Here is a 14,650-nt window from a genome sequence, read left to right on the forward strand (position 1 = left end):
TCTCGATTTTTTAACAGCCGATGATTCTATCATCAGGCTCGCCAACTCACCACGATATTTGCACTGCCCTGAGACTTGAGACGTGATCGCGATCCTTAATGGTCGATCACCTATCATCAAGCACGGTGAAAGCAAATCCATGATCCAAATCATAGCCTGCATCAACCCGGCGACGTTTCTCCATGCAGAAGCCTGAGTTCAGAGGTGTTACTCGTGTCTCGTCATACCCAGGAAGCATTGTAGCACATGCCACCGAAGCTAGAAGTATACAGATGTCATATGATGAACTCTGCATTCGGTGTTTGTACGGGCCGGTGTTTGTATGTCGTCTTGGAGGCGCCAATGATCCGTGTTTTACGGACAGACGGAAAGGCGGCCGCTTTAAAGGCTGCCCGGTGTATACGAAATACGCCCGGCCATACGAAGAGCGAAGCCCAACCGTTTCGGAGGTCCCAGGCTCCCAGGTCTAGGCGTTCTGCTTCGGAGTCAGAGACCCGAGATCTGACGACTCTGAACCCTTTTAGGTTTGGTTGGGTTGAAAAGTGGAGAGTCCTGCGAAGAATGCGCTGTTCCTGCAGGCTGTCAAAATCGTACGCAGTGTTCCTCTAAATTTGGATCAGCCATCAAGGACAGACGCCCTCATGCAAAGTGCGAAAGTGTCCCCGCTGCAATGGTTACCTACCCAGCGTTGGCATGCTGTGTGATGGAAAATTGCAAAACAGAAGACCCCCAGTGAGCCGGCTGCCATTCAAAATCTCATCCATGCGCCTGGGCTTCTAGCGTGATTCTAGTGCAAGGCACAGAACACGATCCTCCAATCAAATAGTGCCCGAGGACCCTTGCCGTTGGAATGGGTGACGTTGCGTTCCCCAACAAAATCAAACCCTTTCACTTTACGTCGCTGCTTCCCAACTCCAGGTTTTGCGTGTTGCGGCGTCCACCGACGAGATCTCATGAGGCAGGGGAAAGCCGCTCAATATGATTTGCAGTCCTAAATCTCTGACGGACCTTCATCGGCCCCGGCTCATGATTTATACCTTACAGCAACCAATCCCGCCTCGGTATCCGAAGAACTAATCCATTCACTTTGTCTCGACTGAGCATCGGCTTCACCACCAACTGCCTTTGACCCTTTCCACCGCCTTTCCCCACAATTGCCTCTCAACATATCTGAGAAAAGTCTCAAACAGACCAACGCCGATTCAGGCCAAGCTCACCCTTTCAATATAATTACCCTGCGGCTCATTCTTCTCAGTCCTCTCTCACTCTCTCATCCTCCATACACCCTTTCCACCTGGCATTAGTTGACTCATCTAAGTTTCAATCATGCCATCCTCACAACCCACGGCTGGTGACCTGGCTGTCAAGCCCGAATTCCAGTCACCACAACCTCCTACAATGGCGAAACCCTCCGAACCCAACAGAAATACAAAGTACGACCCGAAGAAGCAACACATCACAGAGACACCGATGACGAAGTCTAACTGGTACAAACACGTCAATTGGCTCAATGTCACCCTCATCATCGGCATTCCTGTGTACGGTTGCGTTCAGGCTTGGTGGACACCTTTGCAGTGGAAGACCGCCATCTTCTCGGTGCTGTACTACTTTGCAACTGGCTTGGGAATCACGGCAGGGTACCACAGATTATGGGCACACACCTCATACTCCGCCACCCTGCCGCTGAGAATATTCCTTGCTGCGGTCGGTGGCGGTGCCGTCGAAGGTTCTATCAGATGGTGGGCACGAGATCACCGAGCACACCACAGATATACCGATACCGAGAAGGATCCATACTCTGTCCGCAAGGGTCTGTTGTATTCCCATCTCGGCTGGATGATCATGAAGCAGAACCCCAAACGAATTGGAAGAACCGATATTTCGGACCTCAACGAAGACCCGGTGGTCATCTGGCAACACAAGAACTATCTCAAAGTTGTCCTGTTCATGGGTCTGATCTTCCCAACCATCGTTGCCGGGCTTTGCTGGGGTGACTACCTCGGTGGTTTCATCTACGCAGGCATCCTCCGAATCTTCTTCGTTCAACAAGCCACCTTCTGCGTTAACTCTCTCGCCCACTGGCTCGGAGATCAGCCATTTGATGACCGCAACTCACCTCGTGACCATGTCATCACAGCCCTCGTCACCCTTGGTGAGGGATACCACAACTTCCACCACGAGTTCCCATCCGATTACCGGAACGCCATCGAATGGCATCAATATGATCCCACCAAATGGTTCATCTGGACCTGCAAGCAGCTCGGCCTCGCATACGATCTCAAGCAATTCCGCAGCAATGAAATCGAAAAGGGCCGTCTACAGCAACAGCAGAAAAAGCTTGACCAGAAGCGTTCCAAGCTCGACTGGGGTGTTCCACTTGAGCAACTGCCTGTCATGGAATGGGACGACTACGTTGACCAAACCAAGAACGGACGCGGTCTCGTCGCAATTGCTGGCATCGTCCATGATGTGACGGACTTCATCAAGGATCATCCTGGCGGTAAGGCTATGATCGGCTCCGGCATTGGAAAGGATGCTACTGCAATGTTCAACGGTGGTGTTTACATGCACAGCAATGCCGCCCACAACTTGCTCTCTACTATGAGAGTCGGTGTTATTCGTGGTGGAGGTGAAGTGGATATCTGGAGAAGATCCCAACTGGAGGCCAAAGGCGAGGTCAGCCGTGACTCCAGCGGAGAAAGGATCATCCGCGCTGGCTGGCAACCTACAAAGGTGATTCAGAATACACCCACAGCTGGTGCGGCGTGAGCTAGATTGCTTATGATCATTACGAAACATACTTATCTGCAAGCGACATGTACAATTCTGTAGGGCGTTGATGGGCGCATTGGTTCAAGGATACACCGAACGAGATTGGCTCTGAGAGAGTGATGAGATAGAGCCTTTTCAAGGCTTCATGCTGCAAAGCATTGAAATATCACAATACCATTGCGATACCTTGACCTTTTCCATACATCTTTTTTCCAGGCGTTTTTAACATACGCCGTTTCGATCTAGTTGTGACCACGTCATTATCGTGCTTTGACTGTTACTTCAGAGCAAGAGTTGCCGAGCCCAGCCCTCATTTGACATCTTGACTACTGCCCTTGCCAACAATGCACACCTTCGTTGGTGCAAGGCAAGCCACATTTGCTCTCTGGAGCCGAACCATTGTTTTCCATGCAGAAAGTCCGATGTACTGGCGTAGCCTCAGTGCAGCCAGCCAGCCAAAAGAGCCTGTCAAGCCTGGCCACTTCGGGGCGAAATCTCTTAAGAATCCCGGAGCTTGTAACACCACAGTACCCAGAAGAGAATCGCATACACAATAATAGTTCCCACCGCGACCCATCCGACCTTCTGAGAGTACGCCACAATCACTAACGCCAAAACCACAAAGGCCGCCAGCATAGTCGTGGTGATCAAGAGGTTGCAGAAATGAAGCCATGTCCTGAACTGTCCCGGTATGCACAATATCCTCACTCTCTGATTGAATGCATCATCGGTTCCAAAGTATTCTTTCTCGTGGAAGAACAGGAGGAAGAACACCATGTTTCCCAGGCCGATTACTACGAGGAAGAGGAGGAAAGCAGTCGCAAGAAAGGTCCGGACAGTGCCTGGGGCAAAAGGGCTGGATGACGGTCCGGCTTCGGTAGACGTCGTGAGGACGCCGAACGTGATGGATGCTCCAAGTGTTGAGACTCCCACCAGACCGGTGAGATACTGTAGCCACCATGTGTGGACGACTTTACCGATAGAATCATGGTATCTGCGTTCCTTGAAATCGCGGTTCCTTTGTTAGACCCATGTATACACCCGCCGAGCTATCGCGAAACTAACATTGGCGCTCGCTCGCTGGCTCCTTTATGCTCTGGACAGAGTCAAAGGACGGGACACACGTACAGCTTCACTGTGGTTGAGAAAAACGAGCAGCTGATCCCCACGCTCATCGATAGAGCGCTGCAGTTGCTTCAGAAGAGCCGTGATATCGTCCATGTCAACGCCGTGGAGGTGCTCAGCCTGCGCGCTCTCAACGAGACTGTTGGATTGGTGAGGCTGGAGCTAGTCAGGCCTGTGGTTGATCGTGCTTTTCGAGATCAAGAGCGTATTGTCCTGCGCTTAGCCATCAGAGGATGTTTGCCATGGCCATGGCCGTTTTAAGGCTACTGGAGAATCAATCATCAATCTTATCGCCATTCCTCTTCGTCGACTTTGTAGGGTATGGCCTTCGACGGGTGTTCGCGAACAGTCCCAAGTTCGGATGCCTACCAAGCCTTTGCTTTCCTTGGCGGTTCATTTCCGTCAACAGCCAAGACAAGATAGTCACACAGCTGAGAGTTCATCACTCGCACCACCCCTGTCGTGGGAGAAGCATTCTAGTCGTGGACGAGTAGATGCACTCCAAGCATGGACGCCTCGTGTTTCAGAGAGATGCGGCCGGAATGCAAAGGCAGAGGACGGCGCCTTCGGCTTCGCCTAGAAATACATAAGAGCTGCCGGCAATGGCGTTGGGCAGGAGCCTGTATTGTCGAGAATCAGTTCCGATCTGATCCTGGCCGGGATGTCGTCAATACCTGGTCTTGTTGTAGCCGAGTCTCGCAAATAGAAGAACCACACGATGATCCGACACTGACACTAGCATGTGACCTCTGATGGCCGGGCTGTATCGCTCCAGGACAACGGTCTCAGGTCTGCTGGCGCCGAAGGTTGATCTCTCCCCAATGAATTTCCATTTCTACATCCAACCGCCCTTTCAGGCTACCTTGAGCACTGATCAGGGGCTTTTGAGCTGCGTCTGTGTCAAATCGAGCTCCGCTTGGCTGAGAGATCCCCGGTTATCCACGCTAAAGATGAGCCGAGCCATCGTATGTCTCACGAACAATCCGACAAGTCCGCAACAGGTCTGCATCACAAGCAGCTCCTTCGTCAATTGATCTTCTCTCATTGGGCCCCTCCATACCAGCCACAGATTAATGATGGTAAGATTCGAGGTAGCTGATATTCGGTTCGTCTTTGGATCGACAGTGACCTGGATGAGACGAAGCCTCTCGAGAGTGAAGAAAACCGCAGTCAGCAGCTTACTTGGAGGTCTTTCTGCAGACCAGGGGGTGACACTAGGTTCAAGCAGACCGGTCCTCGCATTGAATTTCGGCAGTCGATGCCGGGGACATGGAATGATGTGAAAGAGCTGTGGTACGCTGTAGATGAAGTTGACGATTTGAGGAATGAGGAGTAAGAGCAGAGTCTTGCTGAAATGGGCCGTGATAGCGACGACTGCAAAAGTCATGCCCGCAACATAGCAGAACGTGTCCCCAACGAATACTTTGGCTGGATACCGGTTATGGATATACAGCGCTGTTGATACAGCCAGGAATGGCAAGAGAATGTACAGCGTCATGAGGTGAGCGTCGGTAGCCGGATGTGGACGTATGGCATAGGCGTGGTTCAGGACCGGGTTTCCAGGAAAAGGAACCAAATAAAGCGCCGAATTGAGGATGAGGAGGCCTGCAAGCACGAGTGATTGTCCGACTTCAATGCCATTGATGCCGGCAAGAATGTTGATCGAGTTCGGGGCAAAGATGGAGAGAGCCGACATGTACAGATAGTAAAGAAACGACAAGTTGATGAGACGTGCTTGATGCGGCATGTACGGCACCAGGAAGGTCGGAACCACCACGGACGTAACTCCAAAGTCGACATAGTAGACGATAAGGAGTGGGAGTGAGGCCACTGCTGGGATGAAGAATTTGTGTCTCCATCGGAGATCGAGAATGTCATCGCATATCCCAAGGATGGTTGTGGCTTGCAGAGTGTTGAGTGCCGATTGATATGAGGATAATTTCGAGTGTGGGAAACGGTGCAAGAAGCGGCCTGTCTCGACCTCAGTGATGGTCACCACGACATCTCGATTTCCTCCGCCCGAAGTAGCTGCCACGATGTCTTTGTAAAAGGCGAAAGGAATGAATGCCATTAATGCCAGGATGTAGACCGCCGCAGCGACTGCTCCCATGGACTCAGGACTCGACAGATCAGCCAAGGCTCTGCTTGGGAATGAAGTGGGACATACATTTCTTTCGCCGGGATCTTGCTCATGTCCTTGCCTTTCAGACCGGCTTTCAGAAAAGCTGGACCAGACCATCGTACAAAAGCATAGGTCATGGAAAATGCCAGGGTGGAAAAGGCCAGCGAGGCCACCAACGGCGCACCGTCGCCCTGGAATGTATTCGCTAGCACTGCCAGCGAACCTCCTGTGACGAGGAGGAGTGACCATCTCTCAGTGCAGGTGAGAGTCGAGGCCATGATTTCGTCCGCAGCGCGGATGTCAGGCAGGTCGACAGCAGTGCTGTTTGGTGCATGCTCACTGTTGCTGTAGAGCTCCCCGTTGACAATCTGTCCTTCCGCATCGGATCTAATTTCTACACACGCAACAATGATAATCCGGCCGTGCACCATCTCCGCAAATCCGCCAATCAGCGGTCATGGCACAACAACGTCGTTCGCAACGACTAGCAGTGGTGAGTGTTCCGTTTGTGCTGGAGCGCCCTTGTGTGGCTCACTGGCTTGATAGCAGAGCCAGCCAGGATGACAACCAGTCGAGCAGCTCGTCCGAACCAGCTTTCTCCTCCTTGAACACACCCTCTTCCAACACCATCACTTCAGCGCCTTTTCCCCTCCCTCGCCGCCACCAGCTAGATGAGGCCGCAATGGCGGCAAGCAAGCCTTTCGACCCCGGTCACAACGACCGGGTAACCGTCATTCACACTAACTTCAACGGCACCAAGATCTTGACGGGGTCCATTGACCACCGTATTAAGGTCTGGGACCGGGACTCCAAGACCGGAGAGAAGAAGCTGCTTGATACGTTCACGGCGCACGACGCCGATATTAAAGATGTAAGTACCGATATGCCACCTCATCTTGCGTCCCTACCAATATGATACACCCTGGTTAGTCGCCGGCGAGCCTTAGATCTCCGTTTGGCGCAACAATAGCAAGATCAGGAGGTCCAGATTATGCCGCGTTCCTGTTCTTGTGCGTCGGCATTCCATGCTGCTCACAAAGCGCTTACCTGTGCTCGCTAGCTCGAAATCTCCTCTAACTATCTGCCAGGCCAAGTTCCTCTCTCCAACCTTAGGCACCCGCCTTGTCACCATCGGCAACGACCTCAAATGTCACCTCTGGAGCGAAGACGCAACTCAAGCGCCCCTGCAAGGCCACCGCTTCCGCCGCGTGGCAACCATCCAATCGACACCGCGCGTTCCTTTCGTCTCACTCGATATCAAGACCTTGACGACCGACCACATCACCACCTTCCTCGCGCTGATCGACCGTCTCGGCCTGCTCAGCATCTACGAGCCGAGCAATCCCGACGACATCCGCGAGTGGACGCTCCTTGACACCTTCAATGTCTGTGCGCCCAACGCAGTGCCGTCGCGCGGCGACGAAACGAGCTTCAAAGTCCAGTTTGACCCGAATCCCGCCCCCCTGCCGTATATCATGTCCGTGAGCGATGAGCGCGAACAGCTCGGCCTCGTAGTGTGCGCGCTAAATGAGGTCAAGATCTTCCGCGGCGTGGTTCCTTCAGCCACCGGAACCGACACCGGCAGCAGCGGTGGTGGCGGGGATGGCAGTATCGGTGGGATAGGCCTGGGGATTGCGGGCGGAAGCGGCGTGTCGAGTACTGGCGGGGCGAACCATAGGATCATGTTCTATGAAGCGATCAAACTGCCTGTTCATCCGGCCTTGGTTAGGGATGTGGCTTGGGCGCCGTTCAGCGTCAGAGGCACCGATCGCATTGCCACGGCATGCAAGGACGGGGCCGTGCGAGTTTTCGAGCTCGGCGTCGCAGAAGGACAAAATGCGACGGGGAATGACAACGGCAACGGGAATGAAGGACGAAATGGAACGGAGCAGCATCAGTCAGCGGCCCAGGGGCGAAGTACCGTGCAGCAACGCCAACAACACCAGTCGAGCCTCACTTCTGCCATTACTGGGCGCCAAACTCAAGCATCATCGACTCAAATATCCAGCCAGCCCGGCGGCGCGCGCACGAACTACGACTTCGGATACCTTACCACCCTCTCTTCCTTTACGACTCTTTCCCAAGCCCACACCGATGCATGGTCCGTCATCTTCGACGGTCAAGGTCAAGTACTATTAAGTCAGGGAAGCGATGGTGTTACAAAAGTCTGGCGAAAAAGCGTGCTCAATGGACAATGGATGGTTTTTGCAGGGCAAGATATCACAGAAGATTCGGACGACTCGGATGGAGATGACGACGAAGAGGAAGAGGTCAACGAGAAGCTGGGCGGTCTGAACCTGTGAAAGAAGCGCCGTGATGCGAAAATGATGCAGATATTCTCTTTGGGGAAGCACTGTGTTAGCTTTGACAACGCTATCGACAGTCCTTTACCGCGACTCTGTCGTGCGAGCATGAGCACCAAGCGTGCTCTTCAGCCGCGGTATGCGTCACTCGGACTTCTCAGGCGCATTCAAGAGCTCCCAACTGCCTCGGGAGCCTTGCTGGGATCGAACCCATACTGACCCTTCAGCTTATTGACAAGATCGATGTACTTCTTCTCCGCGTCAGCGGCGCTGGTACCTGCATCGACTTCTTTCTGCCAGGCCTTGTGCTTGGCTTTCCCCTGTTCAGCAAGGCCGAAGTCAGTGAAAGCTGCTGAGTGGCAAGAGAGGCACAAACGTTAAAATCAGGACAAAAGGAGCTGGACTGAGCTCGTGCTAAGAATAAAGGAACTCGAAATCACATACCTTCAAGTCGAACATGCCTGGAGCAGGAGCCTTCGAGATGTCCTCGCCATTGGCCACTTTGAAGAGGGCGTAAAGCTGGACACAGAATATCAGTCAATCGCACCTCAACATGGAGGAAGAAGCATGTAGGAGGGTTGACATGACTCTCAAGTATGCTCAGATAGGATGGCTGATGGCCTTGAAAGTTTTGTCCCAGACTGAGGTGAGACAAAGCAAACAGCGAGACATCATCCATCTGCCTTGCCTCTGCGACGATTCTCCTCTCCATGGATTCCATTTCAGCATGGAGCGCGTACGCCACGATTCCTCCTCGTCTTCCTTGCCCACGTTTCCACATTACATGTCGCTTCAACCTCTCTTCTTTGCACATCTCACGCCGCGAGTATACCCCCAGAGCGACCATAACGAAGACGTGCCGTGAACTGGAAAGGTAATGCACCATGACTCACCTCCAACAACTCATCATTGCTCGGCTTAGCCTTGAGTTGACGGCTCTCATCGGCGGCCTTTTTGAACGCTGCAGACGGCATGTTGTCTAATGTTCGGTTGTGATGTTCTTAATTCCTTGCTCTTTGCCTCTATTAGAACGACGGTTCCGCTCTCGGGTAGGCATGGGCTCACCGCAGGGTCAGACTTTATGTGAAAAGAGGTCGAGTCGAGATGACGCTTGATCGATCGTTTGCTCAGACTCCTTGATCGCGGGATGTCAGCCGTCGAGTTACAAATGCCGAGCGATGACACGCGCGGCGGAAGGGACAAGGTGGTGGAGGGAAAGTAACAACAGACACAATGGTGCAACAAGATGTTAGAAATCCTCGAGAGACCTCTCAATGGTTGCGGCAAGTTGGAACAAGAGGCTGTAAATGCGGGGTGCCCACTCACTTGGTTCTGTGGTATTGAAGACTGCTATGTGAATCACGCAAGAAAGCTCAGATCAATGCTCGTGCAATTGCAGTTGAGAACGGACCGAACGTCAAGTGAGATGAAGACTTGGATGCAGCATGCGATGTAGACGTCAACAAACGCGAAGTGGCCTTCCCACTGCGTCTTCGAGTCCCAACCAAACGACGTCAGACCGTTTGGCGGGGCAGGAAGTTCGCCGCGCCAGCCTCGGGTGGAGTCAAGGAGGTTCCCTCAGCTTGATTCAACTGGACGCTTTTCAAGGAAACAGCTTTCAGCTTTGGCAAATTGGGGGAGATCGTACACCACAGAGCATCCCGAAGGCAGATTCCTCGGTTCCTGAGGTTCGATAACACACAAGCGCACCGGAAACATGAAGGCTCAAATCTGCCAGTGGCAATCAGGGGAACTTCTTGTTTGATGTGAATGTTTTGATCGCTTCTATAATTCCTCACGTAGAGAAGTCATGACCCGGCAAGCCGCTGTAACTGTAGCAGATCATGATGAACACATCGGAGAGCGAGCACTGGGTAGCTTCAGACATTTCGGTTGGGCCAGGATTAACGCCTGTCGTCAAACAGCCTGGGGGGTAGGCATCGATTTCTCGCAAGCACAGTAAATTCATCTGCCTGCTGAGAAAGTTGTGTAGTCACTGTGTCGTGGCCTCGTAGGGTCTTGCTGCCAACTCAAAAGCCCCGGACTTCCATCGCCCATACACGGCTAATCAATGTGGCGGGCAACAAGAATTCTTATTCCGGCTGGGTCAAGGGCTCGCGCGCGGCGAGCGCAGGTAGGTTGAACGCTTCGGTGAATGCGAAGTAGCGTAAGCCTACCAATCCGCCGCCCACCCATTCTTGTCCAGAAACTCTGAGCAAGCATTCTTCAGTGCAACATTTGGGATCAGCTGGTCCGCTCGCAGAGGCTGCCTCGTGAGTGGATCGCATCCATTTGCCTTGATGTGCTTTAACAACGACGCACGCTCGTATGAAACACCTGTCGGTGTTACTATCGGATCGTGCATGACTTCGAACGTGATGGGGTCAATCAGCCAGTCCGGGACGACCTGTAATGGAGCGTCAGTGGTCACGAATGAGACAACGGCAGGAGTTTGACGTACCCTCTCCACCGTCTCAGGTCTCTTACTGTCCTCAAAGCCCCGTCTGATATTCGCTCTTCTTACCTCAGCCTCATTTCGCAACTCGTCAATCTCCTCTTTCCGCCCGGTCTCGCCAATCTCTCCATTCTTGAACCTCTCTTCAACCGCATCGACATCCCGCTGTAACTGAGCGTCAAGAAGATCCTCTACCAGCGCCAGCGTCTCATTCAGCTGCCTTAACCTGGCTGTTTCTTTGGCCTGCCACTTTGCCTGCTTGGCTCTCAGTATAAAAATCCCGATCAGGTCGGCCGAAGGATCCTGTATTTCTATGCACATGGTGTACGCGAGCTTGGCTTCGTCCAGCGCTTCCCCTACGTGTCGCTGGGGTAGTAAGGCCTGTGCCAAGTAGAAGTGTGCCTTCATGACGAGATTCGTCTTGTTCCCGGGTCCATAGAGCTCAATTGCCTTACGGGCATCAGATTCGGCGCCAGGCCAATCTGACAGCTTGATGCGTGTCAGTGCGCGGTTGCCAAAGACTTTGGGATCGGAGCGGGAGTGTTCAGCAATACTGTTTGGAACAGTTAGTTTTGAGTCAGTTACATGGGATTGGTAAGGCTCACGCCTGGGTGTAGAGTTGCTCTGCCTCCTTGAACTTCCCGGCTTTGAAGTGCTCGTTTCCGAGATCCTTGAAGGACACGGGTTGCGACATTATTGCGTATCTGTTCGGCGATCAACCGTTGACTGATACAGAGCAAAGAAGTCGACGTGGCAGGACGGAAATGTTGTCACGAGGGAGAGGATTAGTGGGAGTGGGCGCGCTTCAAGTGACCGCAGTTGATGCGACAGGGAAAGTGAAGGCTAGAGAACAGTAAATTCAACTACGATCATGCAGGACAAACAGCTGGAAAACATCACTTTTCCATCGCGAGTTGTTTCCAAGGAGCAACCGCGCACTCAACGGTGGATGCTCGAGGATTGTGGCAAGTCAGCCAGCCTTAGGAGAGAAGGTGATGGACGCGTTTGGACGCATCGGAGAAGACCAAGCACACAAGGCGAGGCGGAGGCCGGTCGAACTTGAAATCGAGATTCAATTGCGGAGAAATGCGAACCAAGCCACAAGGCGCTTGCAAGGCATGGCGGCGGGTGAGCCAGCCGGATATGAAAAAGCACGCTGCCATGTATTAAAAACGGGGAGCTTTGAACGGGTCTTGTCCTGGCTGACTCCGTACACACCCGACTTTCGACCCCTGTGCATTCTGCCTCTTTTCTCCCATACTTAAGGCCTCATACCTCGTACTTACGAGGGAGCCTATGGATACGAGTCTGAGGACGCCCTGGGCGGCTGCCACCGCAGCATCCGGATAACCTTCCTATGTAACATCTCATCTCCATAACGTGAGCGGGCTTAGCATGGGCATGTCGAGGGTACCTAGGTATTGCGGAGACAGTCACTGTATTGGTGATCGCAAACTTTCACAACACTCTCAGTTGACCCCAGCCAGGAGACGTAGACATGTAGACGTTGGTCTTTTATGTTTATGCGGCGTTCAACTGCATCCGTTTTGCAACTGACTTGTCCTTCTGCCTCTCCTCACTTCTGTTTTACAGCCTCATTGAGGCCATATGCGCAGCGACTTGCAATGGACTCAAGACCATCGAAGCGGGTCAAGCTCCATTCCGAGCCCGATGGTCACGTAGCACTCGAGGACGCCGACCCCGCGTCCATTCGTGCCAGAAGAGCAGCCTTCCTCAGCTCAATCTCCAGATCCATCTCACCGCCAGCAACTGCTAGATCGGGAACCACGACGCCTCAACTGATCTCTGCCGCCGCTGCTGCTCCAAAGGCGGCCACCGCCGCTAAGATTCAGGATGTACAAACCCGTGTTTTCAATGCCACTGCGTCGAAGCATATGTCGGCCAACAGAGTATTGGAGGACACTGAGTCGACTCCACAAGTCAACCTCATAGCGTCGCCATTCAAGCTCACCAAGATCCGTGACCTGCCAGCGTCGCAGAACATCGACACGGTGTCTCTCCACGATATCCTGGGCAATCCGCTAATCAAAGAGGCATGGGTCTTCAACTACTGTTTCGACGTCGATTGGTTTATGAACTTCTTCGACAGCGACGTCCGCAATCAAGTCAAAGTGAAGGTCATTCACGGCTCCTGGAAGAATGACAGCCCTGCCAAGCAGGCTATTGACGACGCATGCCGCAGGTGGGAGAATGTCACAGCGACTACAGCTTACTTGCCCGACCAATTCGGCACCCATCACAGCAAGATGATCATACTGTTCACCCATGATGATCTCGCCCGGGTTGTAATCCATACGGCCAACATGCTCGCGCAGGACTGGACGAACATGACCCAAGCGGCCTGGATATCTCCTATGCTGCCTCTCGTAAAGCGTCATGCTGACACTGTTGTCGGCAAGATTGGGTCCGGGTCACGGTTCAAGCACGACCTCCAGGCATACTTGGCCGCGTATGGCTCGAAAACAAAAGCGCTAAGGGACCAATTGGCACTATTCGACTTCAGCAGCGTAAGAGGTGCCCTCATCGCGTCAGTCCCTTCACACATGAAAGACTTCGCAACCACAAGGGATGCCAAGCAGCTGTGGGATCAGAAGCTATGGGGCTACCCGAGCCTGTTTCGAGCCTTGAGCTCCATCCTCCCTGAGCAGAGACAGGAAACCGCACCGTCCCATGTCGTGTGTCAGATCTCCTCAATCGCTACGCTCCCTCAAGCCTGGCTGAATCAGTTTTTCCCCGTTCTCCACGGTCCACTAGCGGCGGGCTCTTCGCAAGAACAACGTCAGTGGGACCCGTCGCGCATCTCAATCATCTACCCAACTCCTCGCAACGTCTCGTCCTCCCTCAACGGCTATGCATCCGGTGGCTCCATCCACATGAAAGCCCAATCCGCCGCTCATCTGAAGCAGATCGCCAGCTTACGGAAGTCGCTGTGTCAGTGGACGCAAGGACCAAATGAAACCCTCCGAGCAGGAAGAGCAGAGGCTGCGCCACACATCAAGACATTCGTGTGCTTCTCCTCCAAGCCGACCAAAGAGTCCCCCACGCCAGACATACGATGGGCGTTGCTGACGAGCGCCAACCTCAGCCAACAGGCATGGGGAACATTACGGGAGGCAGGCAAGGGTAAACAGCGGGAGAAGCAGAAGGAAAGGGAGGTTGTCGTGCAGAGCTATGAGATTGGTGTCCTTGTGTGGCCAGAGTTATTCTCCAAGGACTTTGACACAGGAGAAGTAGAGGCGGAAAGTCAAGGGAAGAACGAGACGGAGTCAGGTACGGAGAAGGCGACCGCGATCACACCCTCGACAAGAACTTCCAAGCATGAAGAGGGTCAAGAGATCGTGAGAATGGTCCCTGTGTTCGGCAAAGACGTGCCTTCAGCGACAGCTGCGATTCCGTCCTCGAATACCATTGTCGGGCTACGTCTCCCCTATGACCTTCCTTTGACCCCACATTCCGGAACGGATATGCCATGGTCGCCGCAGGGACTCTACGAGCAGCGTGATCGACATGGGCGGCGTTGGCCCCGAGATTTTCTGTGAACGTCCACACGGACATACACGTGTGTATTACTGCTTACTCAGTCTTTAGGTCTGTGTGCATGCACATATCCATATAGGCAGAGGCCATTCCTTGAGGACGAAAGGGGTCATCGACGTTTAGGGGATACGCAGCTGTTGAGATGTCAAGCCTCGTCAATAAATCAACGAAAGCCAGCGAAGTGTCAGCTGAGCGCAGCGGTGAGCAATGCGCAACGGAGTCCACCGATGGTCAGCTGGGCAAGGCCACGGGCATTGAGCAAGGTGTGACGAGCACGGCTCAGGAATCTACCACATAGCCATGCAACATACTGTC

The 14,650-nt window shown here is 53.3% G+C and overlaps 7 protein-coding genes across 7 annotated transcripts; 3 read left to right on the forward strand and 4 right to left on the reverse strand.

Moving 5' to 3' along the window:
• Window positions 1-1,326: 1,326 nt before the first annotated feature.
• Window positions 1,327-2,769, forward strand: A1O7_05325 (acyl-CoA desaturase; the record flags this gene model as incomplete). The annotated part of the gene is made up of 1 exon (XM_007759335.1): window positions 1,327-2,769. One exon carries the CDS (start codon window positions 1,327-1,329, stop codon window positions 2,767-2,769), a length of 1,443 nt encoding a protein of 480 aa, XP_007757525.1.
• Window positions 2,770-3,333: 564 nt separating this feature from the next.
• A1O7_05326 (uncharacterized protein) lies at window positions 3,334-3,750 on the reverse strand. The gene has a single exon (XM_007759336.1). The coding sequence runs from the start codon at window positions 3,731-3,733 to the stop codon at window positions 3,497-3,499; it is 237 nt and encodes a 78-aa protein (XP_007757526.1). The 5' UTR covers window positions 3,734-3,750; the 3' UTR covers window positions 3,334-3,496.
• Window positions 3,751-4,771: 1,021 nt separating this feature from the next.
• On the reverse strand, window positions 4,772-6,450 carry A1O7_05327 (UDP-N-acetylglucosamine-dolichyl-phosphate N-acetylglucosaminephosphotransferase; the record flags this gene model as incomplete). The annotated part of the gene is made up of 2 exons (XM_007759337.1): window positions 4,772-6,017; window positions 6,065-6,450. The coding sequence occupies 2 exons, from the start codon at window positions 6,448-6,450 to the stop codon at window positions 4,772-4,774; spliced, it is 1,632 nt and encodes a 543-aa protein (XP_007757527.1).
• A 251-nt stretch (window positions 6,451-6,701) lies between these two features.
• Window positions 6,702-8,322, forward strand: A1O7_05328 (uncharacterized protein; the record flags this gene model as incomplete). The annotated part of the gene is made up of 2 exons (XM_007759338.1): window positions 6,702-6,890; window positions 7,108-8,322. The coding sequence occupies 2 exons, from the start codon at window positions 6,702-6,704 to the stop codon at window positions 8,320-8,322; spliced, it is 1,404 nt and encodes a 467-aa protein (XP_007757528.1).
• A 167-nt stretch (window positions 8,323-8,489) lies between these two features.
• On the reverse strand, window positions 8,490-9,296 carry A1O7_05329 (diazepam-binding inhibitor (GABA receptor modulator, acyl-CoA-binding protein); the record flags this gene model as incomplete). Its single annotated transcript, XM_007759339.1, has 3 exons — window positions 8,490-8,642; window positions 8,767-8,841; window positions 9,216-9,296. The coding sequence occupies 3 exons, from the start codon at window positions 9,294-9,296 to the stop codon at window positions 8,490-8,492; spliced, it is 309 nt and encodes a 102-aa protein (XP_007757529.1).
• A 1,199-nt stretch (window positions 9,297-10,495) lies between these two features.
• A1O7_05330 (uncharacterized protein) lies at window positions 10,496-11,471 on the reverse strand (the record flags this gene model as incomplete). The annotated part of the gene is made up of 3 exons (XM_007759340.1): window positions 10,496-10,729; window positions 10,784-11,330; window positions 11,383-11,471. 3 exons carry the CDS (start codon window positions 11,469-11,471, stop codon window positions 10,496-10,498), a joined length of 870 nt encoding a protein of 289 aa, XP_007757530.1.
• Window positions 11,472-12,402: 931 nt separating this feature from the next.
• A1O7_05331 (uncharacterized protein) lies at window positions 12,403-14,337 on the forward strand (the record flags this gene model as incomplete). Its single annotated transcript, XM_007759341.1, has 1 exon — window positions 12,403-14,337. One exon carries the CDS (start codon window positions 12,403-12,405, stop codon window positions 14,335-14,337), a length of 1,935 nt encoding a protein of 644 aa, XP_007757531.1.
• Between the last annotated feature and the right edge of the window lie 313 nt (window positions 14,338-14,650).

Source organism: Cladophialophora yegresii (genome assembly GCF_000585515.1).
Source record: "Cladophialophora yegresii CBS 114405 chromosome Unknown aczIN-supercont1.4, whole genome shotgun sequence".
NCBI lineage: Eukaryota > Fungi > Ascomycota > Eurotiomycetes > Chaetothyriales > Herpotrichiellaceae > Cladophialophora > Cladophialophora yegresii.

Coding starts and splice junctions, on each gene's coding strand:
- A1O7_05326 (XM_007759336.1), bottom strand. CDS start 3,733: ATGGTGGCTACAGTATCTCACCGGTCTGGTGGGAGTCTCAACACTTGG.